At 30.9% G+C, this 13,827-nt stretch overlaps 1 protein-coding gene across 1 annotated transcript in view; it reads right to left on the bottom strand.

Moving 5' to 3' along the window:
• LOC134710626 (zonadhesin-like) overlaps positions 1-13,827 on the bottom strand; it is a 58,361-nt gene that overhangs the window by 35,975 nt on the left and 8,559 nt on the right. Inside the window, exons 8-22 of the mRNA XM_063571008.1 lie at positions 13,493-13,609; positions 12,834-12,950; positions 11,978-12,114; positions 11,374-11,506; positions 10,649-10,765; positions 9,480-9,596; positions 8,680-8,816; positions 8,008-8,140; positions 7,128-7,247; positions 6,697-6,833; positions 5,251-5,383; positions 4,001-4,117; positions 3,248-3,384; positions 2,136-2,268; positions 973-1,089 (exon numbers count right to left, since the gene is read on the bottom strand). Coding sequence (XP_063427078.1) covers positions 973-1,089; positions 2,136-2,268; positions 3,248-3,384; positions 4,001-4,117; positions 5,251-5,383; positions 6,697-6,833; positions 7,128-7,247; positions 8,008-8,140; positions 8,680-8,816; positions 9,480-9,596; positions 10,649-10,765; positions 11,374-11,506; positions 11,978-12,114; positions 12,834-12,950; positions 13,493-13,609 — 1,902 coding nt within the window. The remainder of the gene's footprint in view (positions 1-972; positions 1,090-2,135; positions 2,269-3,247; positions 3,385-4,000; positions 4,118-5,250; positions 5,384-6,696; positions 6,834-7,127; positions 7,248-8,007; positions 8,141-8,679; positions 8,817-9,479; positions 9,597-10,648; positions 10,766-11,373; positions 11,507-11,977; positions 12,115-12,833; positions 12,951-13,492; positions 13,610-13,827) is intronic.

A 13,827-nucleotide genomic window follows, 5' to 3' on the forward strand; every position in this document is an offset into this window, starting at 1 on the left:
ACTTGAAATCAATTCAAAATCACAATATTAGTTGTATGTTGTAAATGTTAAACGATAAGATCCATTATCTTAGGAATCTGGATCATTAAGAATGCAGTCATATAAGATTTAGAAACGTTTGTCATATGTTTTCCTACATTTGTACAATACAGGGTAGGATATCTTGTCCCTTATCCCAAAATGATTTTCAAAAGGTCATAACGAAGACACTCTTTTGACAATAAAATGAATAAATGAATATCAATGAACAGTGAGTGATAGTATTATAAATGGTAACATCTAGACTATTTTTGAAAAAGTTGACAAGTATTATATACTAGTGTATTGAAATGTGTTACACAATTTTCAAAAAAATATTTCATATCATATCATATAACATTTTTGCAGTTCTTAACGGACTTTTCGATTTGATTTTCATCTGAGTTCAGTTTTTTTGTGACTTTACTTTTTTCAGCATTCATATATACTGAAACTTTTTTTTCAAAACAGAGACACAGCATGCTTAAGAAAAAAAACTGTAATTTAAAATGAAAACACATTTAAAATGTCATGGGTCCTAAAAGCTTTTCTCGATTTACCTTTAAGGAACGTTCAAAGCCGAATATTTGAAAGCAAATGATGTGTGAGACCCAAACAGATCGAGACCTATATAACTAAAATCGACATAAAAAAGGCCAAATCCAAGAAGATCTCTGAAGATTGTTTTATCGCTACTGATATTGATTGTGTGTATGTTGTTATAAAACGCAATATAAATTGTATGTATTTCAATACAGAAATAAACTAAAATCTACGGTTCTTCATACTGTAGATTATTATAGTTTGAGAGTGCTTAAGGTCCTATTTTTCTCAATTTGTTTACGAATCATTTACACTAAATTACTCGGATATGTTTTAACTAATACTCAGGTGTTGGAAATATGATTTATTTATTAATTGTAATTTGCCTTGTTTACAAAAAAAAATACTCACGTTTGACTTTTTTACAAGATTTAACTCCGTCGCCTTGGTATTTCGCTTTACAAACGCATTTTCCTTTTCTACACTTTGCTTTCTTATGGCATTTGTTCCTGCACTTAGATGTCTGAGCTGCAATTATATATATAACTATCTAAATAATCAACAACTGTATTTACTGATATTGTCTTGCATGGGATGCAGATACCTTTAGGCCTGGTGAAATAAACCTATTTATTGTATAGCAATATAATATTTCCCACAGAAAGTAACCAAAAGTTAACGTGCAATAAATTCTATTATTGCACTAGTGCAATAAATCTTCAAAATTCATGACGTCATCAACGACAAAATCTTAGTTTAAACCAATTTTTACTTTCAAATATTATATTGCTATACAATAAAAGGGTTATTGCATGAATATTGGGGAATATTGTCCCTCGTAGAACATATATTGCACTCGCAAGCTCGTGCAATATAAGATTCTACTCGGGACAATATTCCCCAATATTCATGCAATAACCCTATATTATTGATCTTGCTTGAAAAACTTACAAATACAAAAAATATTGATGGGTTGCTTCAAATATGATTTCAATTTAACCCATAATGACATAAATTGAAATTGGAAAAAAATTATGATTAAATTTCTTTTCGTCCAGTCCTTATTAGTCAATTCTTTAAAAACTTATCTTGAGAAAATTAAGAAAATCAAATATGCCACATTGTATTTTTGTGGAACTCAGCTTTTAAAGGACGAAAAAAGAAAAGTAATTGATAAGTATGGCGAAAGACATTTAAAATAGTTAATTGTAACTTTATCTATAACAACATTTACATATACATGAGTAAAAAACCCATTTTCTGCTCGAATTGTAAATGGAAAATATCTCAATTGATATTTAGACTTAAAATTATGCTTTAAGCATCATTTGGAATATTTATGTTATATATTTAATCAAAAACCCGTTATTGCCGCCATTTAATTTGCAAATTTCTAACCTCTTTTTAAACAACAGACGCATTTGTTTGTTATCCTTAAAAAAGCAGAGACACAATTTGGAACATCTCATTCGCCAATCTCAACTTGGCAAAAAAATGAAGATGCTACCCTCATAATAATAGTATAGTAATGGGTGGTTCAGAGGAAAGGTAACTATATACCAACAACATTGTACCTTTATAAATAGAGATCCTCCATGTACCTCCACAAATCTGCTGTTTATTTCCTGAGCATGGCGTTTTGCAATCACTTTCTTTTCTTTTTTTGACCTTTCGTAAAGCATCGCCACAAAAGCATTCGATCCCATACTATAAAAGTTTTATAAGTTGTATTATAAGTATCACTTTTTCAGTAATATAGATCATTCGTGTACATGTATAAGGTAATGAAAATAAATCGATTAATAATAAAAATACCAAAATCAAGGAAAAATCCCAAACAGACTTATCAAATGACAAAATCAAAAGCTTAATTACATCAAAAGAATTGATAACAACTGTTATATTCCTGACTTGGTACATACATATTAGTAGGTAGAACATGGTGAATTAAGCCTGATTTATAGATAGTTAAACCTCTAACCTGCTATTTGGTGTGAGCTAAGGCTCCGTGTTGAAGACCGTAACTTGACCTATAATGGTTTACTTTTATATATTGTGACTTGGATGGAGAGTTATCTCATTGACACTCATATCTCATCTTCCTATATCTATGACAGTCGATCAGAATTCCATGCTATTGATATATCTATTTGCATACGAAAGATATATGAAATGTTTATGTTCTTCTACCTTCTTATGATTTACATATGAAGTCATGTACATTGCTACCCCGAAAGCGTTTTTTTGTGGATCTTAATTATGAGGATCGCTCATCCGGCCTAAGGTTGATAATACTTCTGGGTCAATTTCTTTTTAAATTAGATAACTTTGTTGATACAATTTTGTGGTTCTCTTTATTTAAATAAAAAATAAGATAAACATTCACGAGTCTAAATCCGATATACAATACAGCAAAAAGGAGCGATTGCTCATCCGGCCTAAGGGAGGTTATATTTCTCGGTCAGTTTCTTTTTAAATTAACTAACTTTATTGATACAATGTTATGGTTCTTTTTAATTAAATAAACAAAAAGATAAACATAAACGAGTGTAAATTTGGCATACATTACAGCAAAAAGGACCGTGTTTATGTGTGTGGTAATTTGAAGTACGATTAAACAACTAAGTAAGAATTAATCGTATTTCAAATATTCAAGATCATAAGCCTCTATCTTTCCTTGACCTACCTCAACACCTGCGTACTTGAATCCTTTTTTACCACAAAACTGTCGGCATTTCTGAACTGTCATACTTTTGTCTTTTAGTACATCTTTAGGTAATATTCTTTTGCTGTGATCCTGATAGCAACCAATATATGCTGATCCTTTAATAAAATGGAGAAAAAAGCTTTGCCCAGTTTCCTAGATATAAGAAGATGTGGTGTGAGTGCTGTTCCTTTAATGTGTATATGGTCAACGGTATCTTAAGAAAACCATCGTGTTAATATTCGATAATAGATGATCAACGTTACACTATTTATTTTGACTGTCTGCGTACCAATTCAAATTTCAAAGGAGCAGGTATTATAATGACATTTTTGATCCCTTGAAATCAAAAAGTACCAAAAAAAATACTTAATGATATCCTCAAAACGGGGACATATAGCTGCTTTCATCGACCCCAGTTTGTTTATTGTGGATTTTTGTCTCGTTGATACTAATACTGCATCTGTTCTGATTCGGTCATATGGATACATATAATGATATATTTGTTTGTTTGATAGTTAAAGATTCGAAAACTTGTTAATTATAATGTGATACGGAAAAAGTGTTCAAGAGTTTTTAACCATTTCTTTTGAAGGAGTATATTGTAAAACAGTTAACAGAAAAAAAACATATTATGATTCTGATTTGTCTGACATTGTGGTGTTGTTAGTATTTTTCTACATTGGCATTTTAATTATAAACAGTGATAAACTGAAAGAAAATAAAACTACATACGTTTGCCTTTCTTACAAGACCTTACTCCGTCGCCTTGGTATTTAGCTTTACAAACGCATTTTCCTTTTCTACACTTCGCTTTCTTATGACATTTGTTCTTGCACTTAGATGTCTTGGCTGCAATGATATATAAATATCTAGATAATCAACAACTGTATTTACTGATATTGTCATGCATTGAATGTATATATAATGACATAAATTGATATTGGAAAACAATCTTTGACTAAAATTCTTTTCGTCCAGTCCTTATTAGTCATCTCTTTAAAAAACGTATCTTGAGAAAATCAAGTAAATCGGATATGCTATCTTGTATTTTTCTGGAAATCAGCTTTTAAAGATTGAAACAAAAGAGTAATTGATAGTAATGATAGAAAGACGTTTAACATTGTTAAATGTAACTCTATCTATAACAACATTTACATATATATGGGTAAGCAATATTTCAGCTCGAATTGTAAATGGAAAATATCTTAATTGATGTTTAGAACTTATATTATACTTTAAGCATCATTTGAAATATTTATGAGGTACGTTTAATCATAAAGCCGTTATTACTGGCTATTTAATTTGCAAATTTCAAACCTCATTTTAAATGACTGATATATTTAGTTATTATTCTTGAAATAACAGATATATTAAATGAACTTGGAACATCGCATTCGCTTATCTCAACTTTGTCTGGAGCTGGCATGTCAGTTAACTGCTAGTAGTCTGTTGTTATTTATGTATTATTGTCATTTTGTTTATTTTCTTTGGTTACATCTTGTGACATCAGACTCGGACTTCTCTTGAACTGAATTTTAATGTGCGTATTGTTATGCGTTTATTTTTCTACATTGGTTAGAGGTATAGGGGGAGGGTTGAGATCTCACAAACATGTTTAACCCCGCCGCATTTGTGCGCCTGTCCCAAGTCAGGAGCCTCTGGCCTTTGTTAGTCTTGTATTATTTTTAAATTAGTTTCTTGTGTACAATTTGGAAATTAGTATGGCGTTCATTATCACTGAACTAGTATATATTTGTTTAGGGGCCAGCTGAAGGACGCCTCCGGGTGCGGGAATTTCTCGCTACATTGAAGACCTGTTGGTGACCTTCTGCTGTTGTTTTTTATTTGGTCGGGTTGTTGTCTCTTTGACACATTCCCCATTTCCATTCTCAATTTTATTGGTAATTAAATAAAATAGTAATCTCAATATTTATTAATAGGTGGTATAGAGAGAGGGAAAATATATACAAATGACTCGGTACCTGTATAAATAGAGATCCTCCATGTACCACCACATATCTGACGTTTATTTCCTGAGCATGGCGTTTTGCAATCACTTTCTTTTCTTTTTTTATTCTTTCGTAAAGCATCACCACAAAAGCATTCGACCCCATACTATAAAAGTAATATAAGTTGTATCGTAAGAAACACATTTTTAATACATTTGCTAATTAGATAATGGCAGTTCAAATAAATCGTAAAATAAGTAAAATATCGAATCCAAAGAAAATTACAAACACAAATTCCTTTATCAAATGGTAAAATCAAAAGCTCATACACATCAAACGAATGACAAATAACTGTTATATTCTTGACTAGGTACAGGCATTATTATGTCGAAAATACTAGTTTAATCTTAACCTCTCACCCATGTGACAGTCGAATAGAATTCCATTATATTGACATAACTATTTGCTTACGAATGAGATAAAAAGTAAATATGCACCTTTCCCATCTTATGATTGAATAAAAATATTTTAATTTGAAGACATGCACATTGCCACTCCGAAAGCGTTGTGATGTGGATCTTTTTTATAAGCAACACTCATCTGGCTTCAGATTGATAATCCTCCTTGGGCTAGTCCGAATAATTTTGACGCCTTGAAAGGCTATTATATTATTTTTGCTTTGACGCATAACTGGGACGTCATTACGTCAAAGTAATTGTTTTGTTAGACTTCGAAAGATAATTTACTTCTTCATGAAAACGTTTAGCTGATTCACTTGTCAGACGTCAGTAAATTAATAAAAAAAAAAGGTTTGTACAAAACTCGGTAAAATAAGACGTACCCGAATCTCCGAATAATATAAATCAAATGTTACGGAAAGTAAGGTCTGTCAAATTTATCGAGTTTGGTTCAAAACATATGCTATTCTCTTCTAAAATTATATAAACCAAACGTTTTAAAAAAGCAGAAGATAATCGTCCGCTTTTGATGTAAATATAATGTATTTCACCATTACTTTGAGAAATTATTAGAGATATTATGAACAAATAAACAAATAAAAAGTAAGAACTGGTATATATCAAAACATTTCTAGTTGTCAACGAAACATGCGAAACTTAAATAGTTAAATTTCATCTCAATGTGGAGAGAAATTACCTTTGAAAGTCCCATAAAAAATTGGCCTCAGTGTTATGAAGTCGCAGTAAGGAGTCAAAGCAAAACAATAAAATAGCTTTCAAGACGTCGTAATTTCTACACTACCCTGGACATAATTTTCAAAGATTAACCATATTAAAGAAAACCAAAGGTTGCCTTAATTTAAAAAAGATAAAATAAAAAAGAAATTAACGAGTCAAAAACATTATATGATACAACGAAAAAGACCTTGATATATACACAAATATATGAAACACAATTTAACAAATAAGTACCGTATTATACATATTCATGAACACAAGCTTCTAACTTTCATTGACTCACTTCAACACCTGCGTACTTGAATCCTTTTTTGCCACAAAACTGTCGGCATTTTTTAACTGTCATACTTTTGTCTTTCAGTACATCTTTGGGTAATATTCTTTTGCTGTGATCCTGATAACAACCAATATATCCTGATTCTGTAACAAAATGGAATAAAAACCCTGCAGATTAAATATTTTCAAGATAATGTGAACTAAATTTCCTTTTATCTCTAAACAAATAACGTTTTTCCCACTTTTGATAACCGTCAGCATATACAGTCAATTTTATAAGGATTAGTTATATGCTAAAGGCAATGCTTGACTCCTACAACTTGAAGATAAAAAGTAGTAATATATATAAAAATATATACAGTGACTACTTAGTACTTGTGAAAACAAGATTTATTTATTAGTTGCAGTTTGCTATGTTTACAAAATGAAAATACTTACGTTTCACTTTTTTACAGGATTTAACTCCATCGCCTTGGTATTTCCTTTTACAAACGCATTTTCCTTTTCTACACTTCGCTTTCTTATGACATTTGTTCCTGCACTTAGATGTTTTGGCTACTATAACATATAATTGTTCAAACTATTAGCAACTGTACTAGTTGGTATTACTATTAGATTCTGACATTTTAAGAATATGTAGATCGAAAGTGAGAATAGAAATGGGGAATATGTCAAAGACACAAAAACTCGACCAGAGAGCAGACAACAAGGCCACCAATAACCTTTTAATATCAACAATGCTCATATGCGCTTCAAAAAAAATCGCAATTTAGCACATACCAGTAGTAAAATAAAATAACAGATATTTGGGGGAAATTAGTAATAAAAGTACTATTTGCCCAACCCTTAATCATCTCTTAGAAAAACTACCAACCCTTAATGTTGACAAAATGTTGCTGCTATGAACTTGTACGGAATCCAGCTAGATAGTCTATACAAAAAGTGAAAAAGGTGGAACTTATGCATTATATATACATGCGTAATCAACATGTTCTTCTCTTGTCGTGAAGGATATTTATCATAATTAGAATGTGGACTTAATATTATATTTTAAACATTCTACAATGTATCTATCTTATATGTGTTATCATGGTGCCGTGTTCACTAGTTATTTACTTTCAAAATGTTGAACATGTTTTTAAAACGACTGATGAAGTTGTATTGGATAGTTATACTTTGATTAGCTTAAAAATAAAATGAACTTGGAATATTTTAAAAGCTTATCTAACGTGGAAACTAAATAAATATCATCCGCTCATTATATAGTAATATGTGGAGAAAAATAGGGGGGGGGATATATATACAACCAAATCGTTACCTGTATAAATAGATATCCTCCATGTACCTCCACATATCTGTTGTTTATTTCCTGCGCATGGGGTTTTGCAATCACTTTCCTTTCGTTTTCTGTCCTTTCGTAAAACATTCCCGCAAAAACACTCGAATCCATACTATAAAAGATATATTAGTTGAATTATAGGTATCTCCTTTTCATTAACATAGACCAATCATATATAACGTAGTTCAAACATTTGTTACATAAAAAAATACCAAAATCACTGAAAATTTTCAACGGAAATTAATTTATTAAATTGCACAATCAAAAGCTCAAACACATTAAAACATCAAAACTGGTAAACAACTCTTCACAGATATTTCCCTATACATTTGTCTTAAATTAAATATAAAATGAAATAAAATTTACAAGTCTAACATCCTTATATATGTACAGTAAGCAAAAAAGACCATGTTTTATGGAAGGTGATCTGAAAAACATTTTAACAACTACATAGGATTCATCCGTAATTCAAATATTCACAAACAAAAGCCTCCTACTTTCATTGGCTTACCTCAAACTCCTAATACATGTACAGCAAAAAGGACCATGTTTTTTATGGAAAGTGATATAAAATATAATTTAACAATTACGTAAGAATTTACCGTATTTCAAATATTCATGATCAAAAGCCTCTAACTTCCATTGACTTACCTCAACACCTGCGTACTTGAATCCTTTTTGACCACAAAACCGTTGGCATTTTTGAACTGTCATTTTTTGGTCCTTAAGAACTTTTTTGGATAATATTCTTTTGCTGTCATCTTGATAGCAACCAATATATATTGATCCTTGAAAAAAATGGGGGGAAACTATAGATTGAATGTTAACAAGATATTAAATACTAACATACGGTTTATGTGTAATCATTTAAAGATGTTATTACATACATAAACGGGTCACCAATTGTTGATCAAGTTTTCTTGATCGTCCACGTACCAACTTAAATTTCAGAGGAAAAGGTACAATTTGGTCCACCTTTGTATCTATAAATCACAAAGGATGAGCAAATCAAATAAATAAGTTAAACGTCCTTCGTAAAAATATAAAACATATCGATTCGGGTACTGTTTATAATTATTTTTAATCATATAGCACGAGACAAACAGCTGCATACATTCATCTCAATTAATCTCTTGTGAATATTTGTCTCGTGTATATTTTAACTGCATCTTTTTATTTGAATATATGTGTAGATGTTTTGCATTGTTTGAGGTTTTTTGTTCGATTCCGTGCTGATGTGGTACAGATAACGTTTGCCGGAATTTTTGGGCATTTTGTTGCATCTAGTTGAACTAAATTGAATAACAATAACAGTTTAAATAAAAACATATAAGGCTTGTGATTTGTCATATATTGTGTTATTGATGTTGGTTGTATTTTGTTACGTTGCATTTTTTTTAAAATTAGAATTGACATTTAAAAAAAACTGCGTACAAAATAAAACTACATACGTTTGACTTTTTTACAAGATCTAACTCCGTCGCCTTTGTATTTGCCTTTACATACGCATTTTCCCTTTATACATCTGGCTTTCTTATGACATTTACTCTTGCACTTGGAAGTTTGAACTACAAAACGGTATAAAGTATGATTGTAACTACTTTTCTAATATAGTAAGTATCTTATCAATGTGTATCGTAAATTGTATCGGTCTACTGAAATTCGACTTTTGTCGATCAATAAGTTAGTCCCAATGATCACTATAATATAGATAGCATTTTAAGTATGAACTCGAATAATTTAAAAGTACATTATTGTCTTTTGTAAAGAATATAACTCCGCCATGATAATAGACTTAACAGAATGCATATAAATGTCCTGTTAACAAAACTTTGACTTTTTGAAAATCTTAAGATTTTCTTTCCCCAGGCATAGATTTCATTAGCCGTATTTGACACAACTTTTTGGAATTTTGGGTCCTCAATGCTCTTCAACTTTGTACTTATTTGGCTTTATAATCATTTTTATCTGAGCGTCACTGATGAGTCTTATGAAGGCGAAACGCGTATTTGGCGTATTATATCATAATCATGGTATCTTTGATAACTCATAATCATTGTACCTTTGATACTCATAATAATGGTAACTTTGATAACTATTATTGAATGATGTGATAGAGGGATGCTGCTCACAAGAAATCTATCAAACCAAGAGTTCCAAATGATGAAATTGAAATCATCTCGTCGTAATTTTACGGACGGCATCACGAGTTGGTTGACAGTTACGGAATAACCGTTTCACAAATAATATCGGATATGTTTCTTACGTCGTAGCTACTATCCCTTTTCCTTGCATAAATGTGACTACCGAATTAGACTATTTACCGGATTTTTGATAACATGAGCAAGACGAAGGATGCAACATGTGGAACAGGATCTGCTTACCCTTCCAGAGCAACTGAGATCACTCTTAGTTTTTGGTCGGGTTAGTGTTGCTTATACTTAAGTTTTCTATGTTGTGTCATGTGTACTATTGTTTGCCTGTTTGTTTTTTTCATTTAAAGCCATGGCGTTGTCAAATTATTTTCGATTTATGAGTGTGACTTTCCCTCTGATATCTTTCGTTCTCTTTAATTGGGTATATCTAGCCGTTATTGAAATCGTAATTATGATTAAATTACCTTTGTCCTTTTTACAAGATCTAACTCCGTCACCTTTGTATTTGCCTTTGCAGACGCATTTTCCCTTTTTACATCTGGCTTTCTTATGACATTTTGTGCTGCACTTGGAAGTCTTAACTGCAAAACGGTATAAAGTATAATTGTAACTATTTTTCTGATATAGTTAGTATCTTATCGATGTTTATCGTAAATTGTACAGTCTACTGAACATCGACTTTTGTCGATCAATTAAGTATGAACTCGAATAATATAGAATTAAATTACATTGTCTTTTGTGAAGGATATAACTCCGTCGCCTTGACTGTTGACTTAACATTATTTCCTGTTCACAAAACTTTGAATTTTTCGATAAACTACGGTTTTTCTTATCACAGGCATAGATTACATTAGCCGTATTTGGCAAAACGTTTTGGAATTTGGGTCCTCAATGCTATTCAACTTTGTACTTGTTTATGAAATGTTCAGATGTATTTATCTTATATGTGTTAAAATAGTGCCGTGTTCACAAGTAATTTACTTTCAAAATGTCGAACCTGTTTTAAAAACGACTGATGAAGTTGTATTGGATAGATATACTTCGATAAGCTTAAAAATAAAATGAATTTAGAATATTTCAAAGGCGTATATAACGTGGCAAATAAATAAAGATCATCATCTCATTATACAATTTTATATAGTAGTATGTTGTGTAGGAAAAGGGGAAATATAAACAAACAACTTCTTACCTGTATAAATAGAGATTCGCCATGTACCTCCACATATCTGTCGTTTATTTCCTGCGCATGGTGTTTTGCAATCACTTTCCTTTCGTCTTCTGTCTTTTCGTAAAACATTCCCACAAAAGCATTCGAATCCATACTATAAAACAGTATAAGTTGTATTATAAGAATCTCCTTTTCAGTAACATATACCAATCCTATATAACGTAGTGCAAAAAAGTGTTACATAATAAAATACCAAAATCAAAGAAAAATTCCAAACGGAAATTCAATTATTGAATTGCAAAATCAAATGTTGAAACACATCAAAACATCAAAACTGGTATACAACTAATTTTTCTAACTTTCAGAGGCATATCCTTATGAAAACAACGGTGGAGAAAATAAAGACGTTTTTTGTTATAACTACATATGTCTTAAAATAAAAATGTCTTGTAAATATAAAATGGAATAAATTTAACCGGTCTAAAATCCTAATACATGTACAGTAAAACAAAAAGGACCATGTTTTTTTATGGAAAGTGATATAAAATATAATTTAACAATTACGGAAGAATTTACCGTATTTCAAATATTCATGATCAAAAGCCCATAACTTCCATTAACTTACCTCAACACCTGCGTATTTGAATCCTTTTTGACCACAAAATTGTTGGCATTTTTGAACTGTCATTCTTTTGTCTTTTAGTACTTTTTTGGATAATATTCTTTTGCTGTCATCTTGATAGCAACCAATATATGCTGATCCTTTGAAAAATTGCGCGGAAAACTTTATATTGAATATTTTCAAGATATTATATACAATATTTCCTATTTCGTTGATATGTAATCATTTAAAGATATTATTACATACATGAACTGTTCAACAACTGTTGAACAATTTAAAAAAAACAAGTTTTCTTTATCGTCCGCGTACCAACTAAAATTTCAAGGGAGAAGGTACAATAAGGGCAATTTTATCGCGGACCACCCCCCCCCCCCCCCCCCCCCCCCCATTTTGTATGCATAAAAAAGGTATAATAAAGGAAAAAAAAATACGCTCTCCGTTAATTGTTAAGAATTATCATTTCTGAGACTGTTTACATTACTTTCAACCATACAGCTCGAGACATATAGCTGCATACATCCATCTCAATTGGTCTCTTGTGGATATTTGTCTCGATTATATTTATACCGCATATTTTTATTTGAATATCTTTGTAGATGTTTAAGAATGGTTGGTGTTTTTTTGTTCGATTCCTTGCTTATGTGATACAGATAACGTTTACCGGAGTTTTGGGGCAGTTCTATAGTTGAACTAGTTGAACTACATTTTAATAAAATTAACAGTCAAACGAAAAACATATATGGCTTGTGATTTGTGACATGTTGCATTAGTGATATTGGTTGTATTTGTTGACGTTGTATTTTTTTTTAAATTAACATTGACATTAAAGTATAATTGTGTATAAAATAAAACTACATACGTTTGGCTTTTTTACAAGAACTAACTCCATCGCCTTTGTATTTGCCTTTACAAACGCATGTTCCCTTTATACATCTGGCTTTCTTATGACATTTTCTCCTGCACTTGGAAGTCTGAACTGTAAAACGGTATAAAGTATGATTGTTACTACTTTGATGATATCTTATATATTTTTTATCGTAAATTGTAACAGTCTACTAAACATCGACTTTTGTAGATCAACAACTCAGTCCCAATGACCAATGGATTATAGCCAACATGGGAAGTAGGGCTTCGAATAATATTAAATTACATTCCTTTGTTTTTATAAAGGCTATTACTCTGTCGCCTTGATGATTGACTTAACAGAACGCATATAAAGTTCCTGTTTACAAAACTTTGAAGTTTTCGAAATACTAAGGATTTTCTAATCCCAGGCAAAGATAACCTGATCCGTATTTGGCAAATTGTTTTGGACTTTTTGTTTCCAAAATGCTCTTTAAACTTGAAATTGTTTAGCTTTACAACTATTTTGAACTGAGCGGTACTAATGAGTCTTTTATAGATGAAACGCACGTCTGGCAAATAAAATTCTAATCCTGGTACCTTTGATACCTAATAATGAATGCTGTTATTTGGTAGATCAAAAAGTTATTGAAATCTTAGTTATGATTAAATTACCTTTGACCTTTTTACAAGATCGAACTCCGTCGCCTTTGTATTTGCCTTTACAGACGCATTTTCCTTGTATACATCTGGCTTTCTTATGACATTTATTCCTGCACTTGGAAGTCTGAACTGCAAAACGGTATACAGAATGATTGTAACTACTTTTATGATATAGTTAGTATCTTATCTATGTTTATCGTAAAAAATTGTAACAGTACACTCAACATCGATTTATGCCGATCAATTAGTCAGTCATAATGATCACTGGAATAAGGATAACATCTTAATTATGAACTCGAATAATATGAAAGTACATTTCTATGTCTTTTGTAAAAAATATAACTCCG

The sequence above is a fragment of the Mytilus trossulus genome, chromosome 3 (assembly GCF_036588685.1).
Source record: "Mytilus trossulus isolate FHL-02 chromosome 3, PNRI_Mtr1.1.1.hap1, whole genome shotgun sequence".
Lineage (NCBI taxonomy): Eukaryota > Metazoa > Mollusca > Bivalvia > Mytilida > Mytilidae > Mytilus > Mytilus trossulus.